At 37.6% G+C, this 17,291-nt stretch overlaps 1 protein-coding gene across 5 annotated transcripts in view; it reads right to left on the bottom strand.

The window, feature by feature from the left end:
• The window catches only part of PCLO (piccolo presynaptic cytomatrix protein), a 432,028-nt gene that overhangs the window by 71,111 nt on the left and 343,626 nt on the right, over window positions 1-17,291 (bottom strand). For 4 of the 5 annotated variants that reach the window (XM_041722030.1, XM_041722032.1, XM_041722029.1 and 1 more), the window contains 2 exons: window positions 16,030-16,212; window positions 1,828-1,969 (listed from right to left, as the gene is read on the bottom strand). In XM_041722030.1, coding sequence (XP_041577964.1) covers window positions 1,828-1,969; window positions 16,030-16,212 — 325 coding nt within the window. The remainder of the gene's footprint in view (window positions 1-1,827; window positions 1,970-16,029; window positions 16,213-17,291) is intronic. The other variant, XM_041722031.1, reaches the window with a different exon arrangement.

The raw sequence follows: 17,291 nt of genomic DNA on the forward strand, positions 1-17,291 counted from the left end.
ATAAAAAGAAATACCAAATACTGCTTTGGAAAAGAGAATTTTCTTTGGCAAAACAATATGGCAAAACATAGTGTGTCTGAGGCAGTTTTTAAAAGCTTTGATTTATAAGAGAACAGGAAAATAGGAAAAATAAAATTGGAAATTGGTGTGTATGCAAAAAATACATAATCTATTTCCACTTCAGATATTTAGATGTTGAGGAAATAACGTGGTTTTTCTCTTGAAGTTATAACTTTATCATCAGTGTTAAATTATTTTGAAAAGTGTGGATAAGTTGGAAGGATATTAAATGATGTGTGGTTAAAAAATTACAAATTCATATGATATTCATAGCTGAGAGAGAAATGTAAGGAATTTCCTGAAATCCTCTTCATACAAGATTATCAGAGGCAGAGGACTGATGAGATTAGATTCCTTTTAGAATAATTCCAATTAAAAAAAAACCTGATTAAATATAAGTATTGAATCTGTAGCCTAAGTCTTAAGAAAAAAAAAAAAAAGATGGGCAGGTGATCCGATAATATAGCATTTAAGTAGGAAAAATATAACTTGAAAATCACAAAATAAACACATTTTTCACTGTCCAAACTCCTTTCCCCCATTATTTTGCTTTTGTAAACTGAGCCATTTTATATATATATATATATATATATATATATATATATATATATATATATATAATCTACTATAGAAAATCTACTCCTGGAAATGACTTCATTCAACATTGGAGAAATGAAGATCCTTTAACAGGGGCCCAGATCAGGGGTTTGCAAACTCCCAGGGGCCCAGATAGGAAATGGTTTGAATGGTCTCTGTACTCTCCTGCCTCTATAGTGAGGAAGAAATATTAGGTAAGACATAAGCGCATGGGTGTGGCTTCCAATAAAACTCTATTTATGGATACCGAAATCTCAATTTCATATAATTTGTATGTTGCAAAATGCGATTCTTCTTCTGGTGTCTTTTCCCCAAACATTTCAAACTGCAAAGGCCATTTTTAGCTCACAGACCTTGCAAAGCTAGATTTGCCCTGACCTAGATCCTGGAGATGGGTGTGGTGAGGATGTTTTCGAAAATCCGGAAAACTAGTTACCTCGGAGGAGAAGAAAAGGCTGAAAAGTATAGACTCTGATATTGGAACAGACGTAACCTACATATGTATCTCAGATACTAACTTTTGCCACCAACATGACTGGATCCATTCTGACATATTCTAAACACAATCTGCTTTCATTTTGCATTCGATTTGCAATTTCATTTTCTTGAGGCTTCACCTATTGTTACTAATGAACTCTATTCCAAGATTATCTATGGGCATCCAGGTATTCCTTGATTTTGCTCTAGTTCAAAATCTTCCATTTTAATTGTGGTAAGATTTATAACTGAAAAGTGTCTACAAGAAGCCCAATGTGTTACCTATTTCCAAAATGATATGTGAGCTTTTAAATCTGTTTAAATCTCTCCCTATTCAAAGTAAATTAATCTAACTTTATCTCAAATACCAATAATATTTGTGTGTGGTCATGATGTGATTGAAGCATCAACAGACTGCTGCTGCTGAACTTAATTTAGTTATTATGCTGGCAGTTTTCCTATTAAATACAGATTGCCCTGATTAAATAGTCCTGGAAGTGACCAGCATTCCTCCTTAATCCAATCTTTCCTGAACCTTCTACTTTCTATGTAGGCATAAACAGCTGAAGTGCTTCAGGGACAATGACTCAGAACTGGATAATTATCTAGTTATTTCCTGTTAAGTGTTAAGAAAAGCTTAGTCATCATGCTGTTAACTTTGTAGCGAAAAAAAGAAAAAAAAAACCCACTTACATCCTTGGAATAGGAAATAGATTGGTTTCCCCTGCAGTGCTGCTGCTCCCTTCACTGTCGACACTATACCCGCTGCCAAAGCTGCTGCCCGAGGAGCCGGTGGACACGGAGCTTTCTGCAGGCCGGTGGTTGGTAGGCTTTGCTGCATGGTGTGGGAAGAGTCAACACCACAGTCAATCAATCAATGAAACTCCCACTGATCTCCAAATGCATAATTAAACGTTTTCTTCATTTACATGGATAATGACACAGCTCTAACAAGAACTCCACGTTTCTTAACTTGCCTTTCAGTTTCTTTTCCTTAGCCAAGAACGTGCTGTGGTAACACTAAGTACTTGAGTATTTTTATTGGACATAAAGGAACAAAACAAAAAACCTCAATTGTTTCAAGGAATAAAACATCAGATTATAGACCGAGGTAAATAGTATGTAGCTGTTCTATGACTATTACCATTATTCTTATTGCTATTTGTGGTTTATTTGTACAGTATTATAGTAAGGAATATGAGTAACAAATATGAATTTTGGCTATTTCATGGGGCAAGGAATTTAGAAAGACTTGGGTAGAGTGAAACAGCAGGATAAGGGAAAATTTCTCAATTATTTTCCATATTAACCAATAATCTCTTTTTCTTCTGAGAAGTGAAGATGCAAAACACATCAGATGATTTCAAGATGTGATTGAAGAATTCTGTTCTTGTTTGCATGTATCTCTAATAACTATCTCCAGCAGGTTTTAAAGTTTGAAGACCTTTGCTTCCCCTTTGGCATGTCTTCATTTATGATTGGGACTTGTGTCAAAAATTCCTTAAGGGTGAATTTTTTTTGGTATAAAGGAACCCATATTCCCATAGAAACCTAATTCTGTGCTGCTCAATACAGGAGGAGTACAGTTCCAATACTGTTAGTGGAGTTCTAGATCAGAGGAGACTTGGGGGGACCTTTTGGAACAAAAAACAGAAGAGAAAGGCAAGTGTTCGCTCTTCTTTTGTGGAGAGAAACTTCTCGAGGTAGATTTTTAAAGTTATAATTCTGTCTTCTGCCACATGGTCAGAATTTAAGAGTATGGGCTTTGATCATACTGACAGGATTTGGAATCCTACCTCATTCTGGAGTAAATCTAAACAGCCTCAACTTTCACATTTGAAAATAGTGGGGTCAGTAACACATACCTCAGCTCACAAGACTGTGACCATGAGGAGTGAGATGAAGCAGGAGCTCAGTGACTTTCTCTTCCTCATCTTGTGATTGTATTTGCCTTACTCCCAACCTCTTCTGGGCTTTCTTGTCAATCGTGACTCCCTATTATCTCTGAGCATATCTAGTCCTGACAATGAATCTGCCTCGATTTTCTTTCTAATTCTAGACATGTTCTAAGCTACAAAACTACTTAGAGTCATTCTCTTCTATAAATACACCTGCATTCAATCAGGAGTTTGTTAAGCAATTGGATAGATGCACACAGCTGGGCGAATAATTGATAATCGTTTAATGATTTTGAGATACCTATATTTTTCTTAAAAGGGATGTATACAAAAATAATGACTCTTACTCTGGTGGAATTTTAATAAAACCAATATATCCAAATGAAGGGAAGAATACAGACATTGTGAGGGAAACCACTCGAGGACAGGAAATCCACCATCCGGGTAATCAGGATCAAGTCTTGCAAAAGTTTTGGCTTTTCCTTACTTCCCGGCTTCTTCCTATTTCAGGACAACAGATTCTCTAAACCCACTAGGAATTGCTATTATATATATTCCAGTGATGGCAAGATCACTTTCTCAGAATAAGGAAATAAGGAAGAAGTGTTTGCCAATAATATATCACGTGTCTATAAGTTGGAACTAACTATTTAGACAAAGGCTTGAATATTGTTAAATAACCAATCGGCAGTGAATTACTAGTAACGCATAGTAGATTTGAGGAAACAGAAAAACATTGTACTGTTTGATGTTTTCTTCAACTTCTGTAGAAGAAACCCAGATGGTGTATTTAGTGTTAACATAAGGACTTTTTAAAAGGATAATTTAAAAAAGTATAAAGGATATATGACTATGATATAAAATTATGAACATTTATAAGGTAAATTAAACTGTATAATCAAACACAGAATGAGTCAGATTAGTCAACTGGTTGTAAATAAAGGAAATCTGCCAAACTTTTTGATTGGCATTATGTAATCTAATCAACAGTACTGTTATTATTTTTTTAGTATGATATTGAATGAAACACTTTACTGTCATCAAATGTGTAGATTTCCTAATTTCTTTTTCTTGAAACAGTCTCCAAACAAGAACATATTAATTTCACTGGGCTAAGCCTGCATTATCTCAAACATGTTAGTGAATAAAGTGCTTTTATGACTTGATATCAGAGGCTAGATCTTATGTAATTTCAAGATATCTCATAAGTTTGGTCACATTCTTTAGTTTGCCTCTCAAAGTCCTTAAGCATCTATTTCTCTCCAAATAGATCTCCCATCATTCTCCTTTGTATGTTTTCCACAGAAGGCCCCTTAGACCACTCAAGCTGGCTCCCTCTGGTTTGGCATTGTGTTTTGTTTGGTTTTTTCTCCTGACCTGTGGCTGGAATGGTTCTTCCAATTTGGCCATGCCTTTCTCTGCCCCCATCACTTTCTCAAATCAAAATTGTACCCGTCTGTAAAGGCGCAGCTCGGGTTGCTCCTGCTCTGTGCACTTTCCTCATCCTCCCACTCAGAAACCAACTCTTTTACACCCGCCCTCTCCAGCACAGATCACAGCTCTGTTATTGCATAGACCACTTTCTGTCTTTGGTTCTGCTTGTCACACCCATGTTGCTGTTGGAAGCTGAGCCTGTGTTTTCCACAGTAGCCTTCTTAAAAGCTTATCCTGGAACTATTCTGAAGCAATATCCCATGAAATGATAATAATAACATCAACAATTCTTTCTCTCAACCCAACAACTGAGACATCCAAATGATTTAGTAGATATTTTACTTTTCACCTGGCTGTGTCCATTATGCAAATAACAAATCTCTGGTTAACACCACCACTTGAGGTGGGAGGGGTTTTCTCTCCATGTTTTGTCAAGGAAACTGGGGACAATACAACTTTCTTGTAGCTTTCAAAAAAGAGATGCAAATTTAATCTGTCATATTGTAGAGAAAAATGGGATCATTCAAGTAGATGTTTTGTTTTCCTAATCCCTCTGAAGCCAGTGTAATTGAAAGGAATATTTAATGATCACGCACTAAACAAAGAAGTGCATAGTTTTGTGAAATTTTTTTTTAAAAGTTCATAACAGACCATGGATATTTTATATATGCATTCAAATTGGAATGACAGTAAGAAATAGTATAAATAGTCACCATTCCATGGGAGGACAAGACTGTGTTCTTACAGACATTAGTACTTGTGCTGATTCCAGATCTGGACATATAGACAACTGGCGAACACTGGCTTATATTTCAATATACATTCAATAATATTTAAAACCAGTGCTATTTTAAAATAATATTTTAAAACATTCAAACTAAATCTGACTTTCCATAGTCTTGTGATTCCAAATTAATAATTTAAAACGATTCCACATTTGCTTTATTCTCTTTTAATCAGAGTCTCAGATACCATGGACTTACATTTTTGCATCTACTCTCTTTTTAATTCTTATTTGTACTATTAAGTACCAACCAGGAGAAAGAATGTGTTACATAAATAAATGATGGAATAAGCCCACTCCCACAGAGAGGGCACCTGTACCCTAGAGGAATAAATCCTAGAGTGTTAAATCATTTCCATACTCAATTATAGAGGGGGCATTTCAAGTAAACATATTTTATCTTCTGTGAAGCAATTCAATCTGTTTTAAATTATTTTTTGACCTTTTCATTTTCTTCAGATACTAGATGGTTAGACATCATTTTGTTTTATTACTCCACTGTGGCTAACCTTAATTAAACCTGGTAGTGTCTTTTTGACTGCACATCTGTCTTCAATTAGTTTGCTCTGTTGGTTTTTCCCTCCTCAACCAAACTTAAAAATGCAGAACTATCAGTGTACCTACCACACGATGGCAGCACTGGGCTCACAGTCCGTGGATCAGAATTGGAGACTATATAATCATGGAAATTAAAAGCTGGTAAAGATTCTAGAGATAGCCCGCCCCAGAACCATCATTTGGCCTATAGAAAAACTAAGCCCAAGCCCTGGAAAGATGAAGTGATTTGCTCCACGTCACACGCTAATCAATGAGAGAAAAAAAATAAAAACTAAAAAGTTCAAATCCACTTTTCTATCACATCTGATGGTCTCAAACTGATATTGTGAGTTCTCTGCCCACCTCAGAATTCTGTGCTTGGGATGCAGAACAAGGCCTTGCTGCCTGCGATGTTCTATCACTGGTTTTACATCCCTTGGTCCAACTCCGTTATATCCAAATACTTTAGGAATGATTTATAATATTGGTAGTCTATAGTATCTCAAATTACTTGGTTGACACAGTAGTATCTTCATAGATCGAAACTAAATCAGTCGGTAATTATTTTATTTCAATAGCTTGATGATGGAACCGAAATAATTGGCTATTTTAGGTATTGTGTGTATACACACACACACACAATTTTCCTCTCTTGCTAGCTTTAACTTAGCTAAGCATTATTTTGGTGACCTTTTGTACTTTCTTCCCACTGCCTGTCTTTCTCTCTCTGTGTCCATTCTTATTGCTGTTGTTTTTCTCGTTATTTTTACTAATGATATTTGGCAGTTTTATCTCATTTATGAGTTGATTTGCTTTGAACGTGAACCTGAAGTTCCATTGTTATCAGCATAATTTGTTAGGTTTTCCCTTGAATTAGGTCCAATCACATTTTTTATGCTCCCTATGACAGTTTAGGGGTATTAAAATGAAGTGTGGTGTTTTACAATTTAATATTTTTAAATATTACTTCAGTGTATTCGTTATCTGATTTGGAAAAATTCTCAAGAAACCAGCCATCCCCTTCTCCCCCCATGGGATAGGTAGTTTCGATATGGCTACTTGTAGGAGTTTCCACATACTTCCAAATTGCAAGTTTTTTTTTACAAATGAATGTACTGAAAACACCTCAGACTTCTATGTCATTTCTTTAAAATGGCAAATTACATATTTATATATATGTATATTATATATATATATATAATTTTGGAAAGTTATAACAAACTATGAGAAATGGAATGTTGTAGTTCTTTTCCCTTAAAAAAATCAAAGTATGTTCCTTCAGATATTCCATATTCACATAGTAGCTTCTTTCAGAGAGGAAGGATGCCTCTTATTTACTAAGTCCCAGGAATGGTGGTAAAGCTTAGTCACGTTCACACTCTTCCTTCTCCATCTATATTGGCCTTAGGACTGAATTTCCAAGACATTTCAATAGTCAATGCGATCTGTTTTTATCTAATGCTATCAGCAATTTGCAGATATTTCCCTGTACTCACTCGTCATTCATTCTCTAGCTTTGTAGATAGTGGGATTAATGATCACTCCCAGAAGTAATAATACATAACTTTACTATAACAGGTGTTTGTAAGTGAGAGTAAAATTAAACTAATAACATAGTAGAGAGGATTTTTTTTTACATAAATATATGTGATGGCTCACTATGCTATAGTTCTTATATTTTTGCTGGATTGTTGCCTTTTAGGTACATCTTCTGTTTTTAAGGTTTTTGATTCAGAACTAGTTTTCAAAGAAGTAAATAAAATATTTAAATGTTTAATGTTTAAATTAAATATATTAAATAAATATCGACATTTTAATATTTAAAATATTTAAAATAAATACAATTTAAGTAGGAACCAAAATTTCTTAGTAACTAATGGAAAAAAGTTTAAGATATTATCATAAGATTAAAATATTTTATCTTTAATAAATTTAGGCTCTAAATCTATTTGTTTCTGAAGAGAGAGAATCAACAAAGAATTTACTAAGTACCAAGTTTTGGTTTTGTGCTAACCATGCTACCATAATTGTTATAACACAATAAATAGTTTTTATCTTTAAAAGATTAATAGTAGGGAGACTCATACTTGGAAAAAATGCAAGATCTGAATTAAGCTCTCAAAAGCAACTCCTAATTTTTCAGTATTCATTTAATTGTATTTTGAACCACAAGTATTCTCTGTTGCAGTTTGATTGGAAAACATGCAGGATTGTTTGAGTGGAAAGTAATTTAAAAATAATCAGTTTTGGGGATCCCTGGGTGGCGCAGCGGTTTAGCGCCTGCCTTTGGCCCAGGGCGCAATCCTGGAGACTCGGGATCGAATCCCATGTCGGGCTCCCGGTGCATGGAGCCTGTGTCTCTGCCTCTCTCTCTCTCTCTCTCTCTCTCTCTGTGACTATCATAAATAAATAAATAAAAATTAAAAAAAATCAGTTTTGGAAAACGTTCTTACATAATCCTGAAATTGGTAACTTAGATCATGAACATGTAGATAACAAAGATTTTCTCCTTAAATCAAATCCACAAAGTTTGATTTATATAAACATTTTGCCCAAAGCAGACTGTTTTACATGGCTAACGTTATAACAAACACTATTATTTTTCCAATCATTTAAATGTTGTTGTCAGAGGGCAGAGAACAAAGAGGAGTTTGGACAATTATTACTTTCTTCCCTCCTATAGTTGGTTATAGCACAGGGGACTGTAAAGATTATTAGTGAGAACCAGAGCCAGGACAAATAAAAATATAATTAATTATATTTCCAGATATTTCTAAACATGAGGATGTTTGAATGCATATAAACATAAGACATTTTTTTCTTTTTCAAACTCAGGGGAGCAAAACCTACGCTTTTCCCATTCTTTAATTCTTCCCAGATATCTAATTGGTTATTCAAAAAATATTACTAGGATGGGAGACTTCCAGGGAAATCTACCTAAAAGGCAACAATCCAGCAATTTTCATGTGTTTTGTTCACTGCAGGGTCACTAATGCTTTGAAGAGGTTCTGGAACATAACAGTCATTCAAAAAGTGTGTATATGAATATGAATAAATGATGAGCTAATATACGTTATTCAAATAATATTGTCTATAAATGATAAATATTTTCAGAATTCCCTTTTAGCTTTAATTATTTGAAAACACATTAAATTGTTACTTGACAATAAAAGTCAAGAATTAGGTAAGAAGTAAAATTTTTTCTCAAATTTGAATCAAAGTGATGATCCTCAGTGTAGTGCCAACAAAATTAATTTAAATATATGAAACCAGTAATATAGATAATGCCATAGGAGATAAAAGGAAACAATTCATAACAATTTTTTCCAATAAGCCTTATCTTTAAGATAAGGACGCAGATAACAGTTATTCTTACTTTATAATATGCCTTCTCTACTTTAGGTTAGGAGCAGCTTGATAAAGCTGATAGGCAATTTTCTAGCCAAGTTTTGAAAGTAGAAAACAATATATATGGACATACATTCATAATCTGACCTAAATCAAGCCCAATAAAATAGTTTAAATATTAAATAAAATATTGTCATTTGTTATATATAATCTTAAGAATTATAAATTAACATTAAATGAGAAAGGAAAGAAGGGATTCTGAAATACAGTTTAAAAGAAAAAAGCATAGAAAATTTAGAGACAGCTATGACATATCTTGGAAGAGACCTCCAGTTACCTACTGTCTTCAGCTTCTGGAAAAATTATGATTGTGCATAGAATAGGTATAGATTAGTGGCTCTTCAACATTTTGATCTCAAGACCACTTTTACATTCTTAAAAAATATTGAATTCTCTAAAGAACTTTATTTTATGTGAGTTATAGCTATCAATATTTGTCATATTCAAGATGAAGACAAATTTTAAATAAGCAATGATAAGCATATATTCCATTAACCTTCAAAGCAATGATGTCATAACATCTCATGTAAATGCAGGAAAACCCCACTGTACATGAGACAGAATGAGAGGGGAAAAAGGCAACACTGAATAATCTTGTATTCCACCTGGTAAACCTTTGAAAGGGTCCCGGGACACACATTGAGAATTACTGGTCTAAGATTTACCATAAGAGAAATGAAATATTAAGTATGAAAATGTGTAGAACCCAAGTAGCCTCAGATTTCTTTGACAGTCATCTTAAATCACTATATACATGACTATTCTGTTGTGCCTTTCATTTTATGGTTACAGTGAAAAATATCAGGCTTTTAGCCTTTTTTAAAAAAGATTTATTATTATTGATATTATTCTTATTAACCTCTCTAGCTTTGGAATTTGTTCTGTCCTGAACTTTACAACTCTACAAAGGAGAAAGGTGTGAATTAAAAATGACAATATCAAAAAATTATTCTTGTCTGTTCTACTTTTGCTTTAAAAAGCTACTTTATTGTATGAAGAAACCCACAATAAATAATGATATTTGGCAGGCATAAAATAATGCACATTCTCCTAAAAATGGGTTTTTCTCTACATAAAGTCTTTAATTTGCTGGTGTCTCAATAGTTGGATGAAGCCAAAATAGGATTCAATAGTTGTTCACTTTATGAAATGTCATCAGCAATGAGACAAATGAACAAACTAAAAGCATGTAATAGATCCATATATCCATATATAAAGAAGTTTAAATTATATAGTGTAAAAAAGTCCACTTTTTATAGATTTATGCAGATTCCAAATTCATTTTATAGAGAGAATCAGGTAAAATTATAATGTGACCTATTTTCAAATGATGAAAAGTGGATTTTGTTCCTTTACTCTTTTAAAAACAAATATAGCAGAAATTTTACTCCACTGTTTTGCTTTTAGGTTTAGAAAAGGGTCCCATGCTTCTTTTATCAAGCATTTTCTTCTTAAAAGTTTATCCATTTTTATTTGATTTATAATATCAATATTTTTATTAGACATTGTTCAAATTATGCACTTAATTCGTTAATTAATTAAATTTTAGTCTTCAGTATCTTCATGAAATCTTCAGTTACCTTAGAGTAGCTTGAAATACATTGAGTTATAAAGCTATGATTGTCTACATTATTCCTATTCCTGTATCTAAAAAAGTAAACACCCCAATCAAAATTCTGCATTTCTGACATAATATGTTTTCATTTAAAATCAGTAAGGTTTTTTTTTTTTTGGCTCAACAATTCATTGTAATATACACACTCAATTCAGTAATAAAACAAAAAGAAAGAGAGGATATTTTCAGAGCCTGGTTCAGTACACATGAAGATTCCTTTCCTCCTATCCCAGTAACTGAGTCCTCCCTCTCTTCACCACCCCCACCCCATTTTCTTGCACAATGCTGAATGGGTGAAATATCACGGTTTTACATAATGTAGTACATGCAGATGAAAAGTGGAAAAAATAAAGTAATTCATGGGTAGGTAGATATCCAGATTTAGGCAATACTGTTAAGTAGCCAGATGATATCTGTCTGCCTCTCCTTAGTAGTGTTTCCCCCAGTTCCATGATCTTTCCTACCCAGGGGAAAACACTCCCAGGCAGAGGCTCATGTTTTCTGTGGTCCCACACTGTGTTCCCCTCTGCCTTCTCATGCTCCATGCTTCTCATTTCTCTTCTCCATCAGCCTTTGCCTGTCTCATTTTCTCAGGCTCCTGCCTCCCTGGTGGGAATTTGATTAATTAACTTTTTGAAAATAATTTGCATCTTAAAAATTAAGTTGAACATTGGGAAAGCTACGTCATAAGCAGCATTTAAGGGACTTTGGCATGTTAAAATCAGATCATGTATTCACAGTCACATCCAGTTACACAGGCCTAGAGCTAGATCATTTGACTAAGGTGCAGCGATATTGAAGGCAAATCTGATACTTGGCCCCGTTGGTCTTGCTATTCATGTCAGAAGAAATGAACATATAAATCCCCAGTGTGAACCAGACATATGGATGGCTTGGTGCAGACCCACAGCTCTTACTGGAAAAGAACAAAAGCACCTATTGATGGTAGATCAGTGGATTCATCTTTGTGAATAAACGTCCACAAGTGAGAGACAGTGTCACATGGTCAGAGCTATACATTTACTCTCTATGGCTCCGCATGGCTAGTAGAGATATTCCTGGCAATGAATGTCAAATGACTAAGGAAAATTTGGAAATGGGTAATCAATCATTCTAAGAAAACATGGAAACTCAAATAAAAAAAAAAAAAAGAAAAGAAAAACTTTAGAAGAGCATTTTGATCTTCACAGACAACAAAGAAAACCATCACCCCCAGAGAAACAAGCAGAAAACTTTAAAGCTGAGATGCTCCAATTGGATTCCCTCAGATTTTGTTGGATGTTTGCTGTGTTCACATCATTACAGTTTCAATTTTCTTTTTATTCTAAACTACCCAAAGTTTTATCTAAGTTTTTGTTTTTGTTTTTGTATAGGAACACATTGAAATGAGGAGTGCAAATCTGTTTTTATTAGCCTCTTACATACGTGGTGGAAGACTTCACCTCCAAATGACCTCACTTTGATTTCTCTTCTGATTTCTCCTTTACTTCCTTTCCAACCCTGTCCTTCCCAGAAACAGAGAATGCTAAATCTTTCTGACCCAAAGTGACCACCTACTTCTGGTCAGGAGAGACTAGGACACCGATTAGCTACTGCCCTTGGTCACCAACATTCCTCTCAGCCCCATTGGCCTCCACCCCATAGGCCACCACCCCACCAGCCTCCACCCCACCGCCTTCCACCCCACCGCCTTCTACCCCATCGGCCTCCACCCCACCAACCTCCACCCCACAGGCCTCCACCCCATCGGCTTGCCCAAGACAGCAGCTCCCACAGGTGGCGGTTAGGAAGAGTTCACCACGGCAACATGGGGACTTGGAACTCTTCTTTAACAGGTGCTGAACATGAGCCTTATTGAAAGTGGAGTTCTCAGCAGTGGTCTGCAGAAGGAGCTTCAGGCCTTTCTCCTACAACTGGGCCACACCCGGGAATGCTTTACCCTAATCTCCTCATGCACCTTATTTAGCTTTTGGTCTGCTCACCTACCCTCTCCAGCCCATCCTGATGGCTCTGAGCTCATTGCCCAGGGTGGAGGGACATTTCTCCTCAACCTGTATTACTAAGTTTAAAATTCACATACAATCTTAGTACCAAACAAAAATGACTCAGGAATTTCAAAATGCACCTAAAATGTAGTTGAGGTCAACTAATTTACTATTTAAGGTTGTAAGAATGCTTCAATTTATTTCAGTTTGAGTATGGTTTTTAAAAAAGGACCATTTTTAACACCCCCGCACCCCCACCCCTTTGTGGCTCTCACCTTCTGAAATGGTGGAGCCTGTGTTCAGCCAAACCAACCGGTTTGGGGAAAAAAAAAAAAAGTTTCCAGGGATTTCTAAATACAAAAGGGTCATTTAGGCATCAGGATTATCTGGCACAATCTGTCTCATCTTTCTCTTCAGGTTTCCTAGCGCAGCTAAACCCACAGGGGGACAGAGAGCTTTCTGGCTCACTCCGTAATTCTTGTCTGACCCATATTTTATGCTACTTCAGGCAGAAATCTGCTGAGAAGCTCACAAAAAATATTCGAAAGACTCTTTAGGGACACTGGCCCCCCACTGGAGGAGACTCCAGATGCACACCCAGCCTCTGCGACTCGCTTGCCCCAGGCTCACGCAGCACAGGGGTCATTCCCTTGGTCTGGCAGCTGGATTCGCAGCCTTCACAGGAAGGGATCACGTTGGGAGGGCAAGTCTACATCGCATTCTGACATCGTTTCTAGCAACTTCTAATCAGTTCTGAGAGCTTAAGTGATAAATACCAAGTATGTGGATGACGTTGTTTTCACCGAAATGAGAGGAGTGTGATTTCAAAAGGAGCCGATGCACTTAAGCGGCCAAGGTTTAGGCCTGGGAACCAGGGTCAGGTTGCCAATTCTAGAACTTTCCGCATGTTCTATCCATCATCCCAGCCCTCTGATGGTTCACTCAGAAACCAGGGATAAGAATATCCGCCATGAATACCTCATCTACCAGGTGGGAGAGAATGAGAAGATGGGCGACAAAGCAGTCGGTGCGATGGGAAGAACTGTCCAGATGAAGGGCATCACCATCAGAATGCAGATGGGACTGTATGAATTCCACTGCGAGGTTGAAATGGAAGGCTTTTATCTAAACACTCAAAATTAAGGAACTTGAAAAAAAATTTAAAACAATTAAGGAACTTGTTGGCTCTTTGTTTACATCTTGTACCAATTTTTCTAAGCTTTAAAAGCTTTTTCAAGCTTTTTTATGCACCATTTTATATAATTTTAATCCTATAGCATGTTGACTATTAATTGTTCTGCAAAATGCATGGTTGAATTATATCCTTGGTATATTTATAGTAGCAGGGCAATAATTATATTACAGAAAATGGCATTTTATCATCAGTACAAAATTAAACAAGAAAGCAGCCTATGTTATCTTGATTATTTCAATACAGAATGGCTTCAGATAGTCACAGTACCTTCTAATGGGTGAGAATATCCATTACAGCATTGTGCAAAGAAAGGGAATTAAAAATATTTTGCTACAAATTTTAAGAACCGCATCAAGAAAAAAAATCATTCAAAATATAGTATCGTAATCCTGAAGTCATGATGATTTAAAATAGAGTGAAATAGGGAAGCATTTCACTCCTGTGACACTTATAGGTATGAAATATTTGAAGTAAGAAAAATGAGTAACACCGAGAAACCAACTGAATTTATTCAAATGGAAGAAAAGGTGAGAGGCGGGATTTTAAGTACCTTTGGGAAGTACTAGTGAGCTAATCAGAAAAGGCAATCTGCAGAGGGGACAGTGACCTGGCTAATTCCGAAAACATCACCATGCTTTCTGATACATAGGTGTTCCACTGCCCGTGAATCTCTGATTGGTTGGAACAAGACCGTATTAAAAATGGTCAGTTTGGGGGAATAAAGGGAAATACAATAGAAAAAAATATATGACTTGATTGTAATTGGGGGACATGTAGAGAATCATAAAATCAAGTATTTTAGGGTGGGAAGAGACTCGAGGGGGCACAGCTCTTCTATTTGCTTAAACCCTTTATTTTAGAAATATTTTTGGATCAAATTTGGAGATAACTCTGTAATCACCCTCGTTTGATTCCTGTGACTGGCAGTGGCCCTCTTTCTTGGGGAAAGCCCCAGAATGTTGGGGCCTAGTTAGGGAGGGATACAAACTTGCTTTCCATTCTGAACACAGCTACGGAATCAAGTTTGGATGCACCTCCACAACCAGGGCTCAGAGGATCCCACCGGTCTAGCCAGGAACCTGAGAAGATTGTGGAGCAGATCAGATGTGGGAGCAAGACATGTTGGACCGATGGCCCGGAATAGCCCAACACCATTATTTACTCCCGTGGTTATGTACGCTTGGTGCTTTTATTTGGTAGTTATTTTCCATCTAGCTAATGATGTTTCAACACAAAACTTTGTTCTGCCCCCAAAATGTTCTATCGTTAGAGGTCTCACTAGCAATGGAATGGGAACTATCAATACTCTATTGCAAGGAATCAAATGAGAAAGCAAAAACTGACACACTCATTTTAAGCTGCATCATATAACAATGGCTCAGAACCCAGTGGTTTATGAATGAAATAAAGATACTTTATTTATTACACAGGCACTTGGATATTCACATGCCCAACACATCTGATACACTTAACAACTATGGAAACAGGAGTGGAAAATGTCTGTTTGTAGGATCAAGAGAGAACTTTCACCATGTAAAGGTGAATTAGTGCATTAACAATTTTTCCCTTACTTTCCTCTAAAGAATTTCCAAAATCCACTGAATTTTTTTTAAAAGTTACACTTGAAATAATATGCAACAAAAACTGATCTACATTCCAACCGGTATGCTAACTCGAATTTTTGAGCAGTTTAAACTTTTATCACAATGCAACATATTTATAGTCATGCTTGAACAGATTAGGTTAGTAGCATGCATTCCATTCTGCAAATATGAATATTGTTAATCTATTTCCCAACAGAAGTCAAAAGATGCCCAGTGCATAGAAAAATACAAATCACTGTAGTCAATATATTATGGGACTGATCTGGGGACTTACACAGTGATGATGAAGTCCTGAAATGCCATGCCCACAAAAGCACATTAAGAAGTGGATAAACATATTTTATCAGACAATCTCTAAAAATTAAAAGATGAGGGCTTTAAACTGGGGGGACGTTCTTGCTGTGTGCTTTGAATAGCGAGCGCCTTTCTGCTCACCTCCTTCTGGCTTGACTGGTCCATCAGACATCACCTTCCTGAGGGCTAGCTGGCTTTGGTCTTGGTTGCCATTGGCTGGTGGAGGCAGATTATCAGACTGAGTTCTCTGAATGGGGAGGACGCCTGCTATGCTGTGTCTGTGCTGCTTCCTGGCATGATTAGCCTGACCGCTCTTATGTGCTGCTGTGGCGGTGTGGGTGAAATGGAAACCCAGAGTATGTATCCTCAGATGGAACCGGCTTACATGTTAGTCATGCAAACAGAAGTGATCTTTCGCTCTTTTTAAAGAACTTGTGTTCCCGAATGCCAAGATGACACCACATGCACAGCACCGAAGGGGTTAAAACTGGCTGTTTCTTTGGAAAGAAGACTTTGGGAGATGGGGGAACCATCTGTGTCTCTCTGTTGGCCGCCTAATGCCTCCTGGGAGTCCAAGTGCACCTCCCTTTGTAAAATCTCTGTGCTCCTTACGTTTTGATATATGGGTCGACTAAATTGTCAGAAAGCAAACGAAAGTACCGCAACTCGGATGGGTGGATTGTTGGGCCTCACCGGATACCCTGACTGCATGAGGATCCAGAGGGGAAAACGCCCATAAACTCTCCGGTATCCCGTACAGGGCGAGGTCCAACGGCGCGGACCGCGCTGTGCTCCTCAAGGGGGTCACACGCCTCGCCACCTAGGCCTACACATATGATCGATATTCTGTTTTTGTTTTCTTTTTGAAAATGTAAGACATGATTCTTGTCACGGTTTCCCCCAAGACTAGGAAGTCCCTGCAGGGAGGGCTGCGGCGTGTGACTGCGGAGCCTTGGGGGCTGAGGCCTGCGGGACGCCCTGCTCTTTGCCCCCCGCCTCGGGGCGCCCCCGGCTCACAGCGGCTTCTAGAGCCTGCGTGTCTGCCCTTGGGGGGCTGTGCCCCTGGGGTGCTGCCTGCGTGTGTGCCCTTGGGGGGCTGTGCCCTTGGGGGCTGTGCCGTTGGGGGGCTGCCTGCGTGTGTGCCCTTGGGGGGCTGTGCCCTTGGGGGCTGTGCCGTTGGGGGGCTGCCTGCGTGTGTGCCCTTGGGGGGCTGCCTGCGTGTGTGCCCTTGGGGGGCTGTGCCCTTGGGGGCTGTGCCGTTGGGGGGCTGCCTGCGTGTGTGCCCTTGGGGGGCTGTGCCCTTGGGGTGCTGCCTGCGTGTGTCCCTTGGGGGCCTCGAGGGAAGCCGGCGTCCGTCAGCCTTACGGTCGCGGGCTCTGCGGGGTGTCGCGGGCCCGGGAGGC

The sequence above is a fragment of the Vulpes lagopus genome, chromosome 11 (assembly GCF_018345385.1).
Source record: "Vulpes lagopus strain Blue_001 chromosome 11, ASM1834538v1, whole genome shotgun sequence".
Lineage (NCBI taxonomy): Eukaryota > Metazoa > Chordata > Mammalia > Carnivora > Canidae > Vulpes > Vulpes lagopus.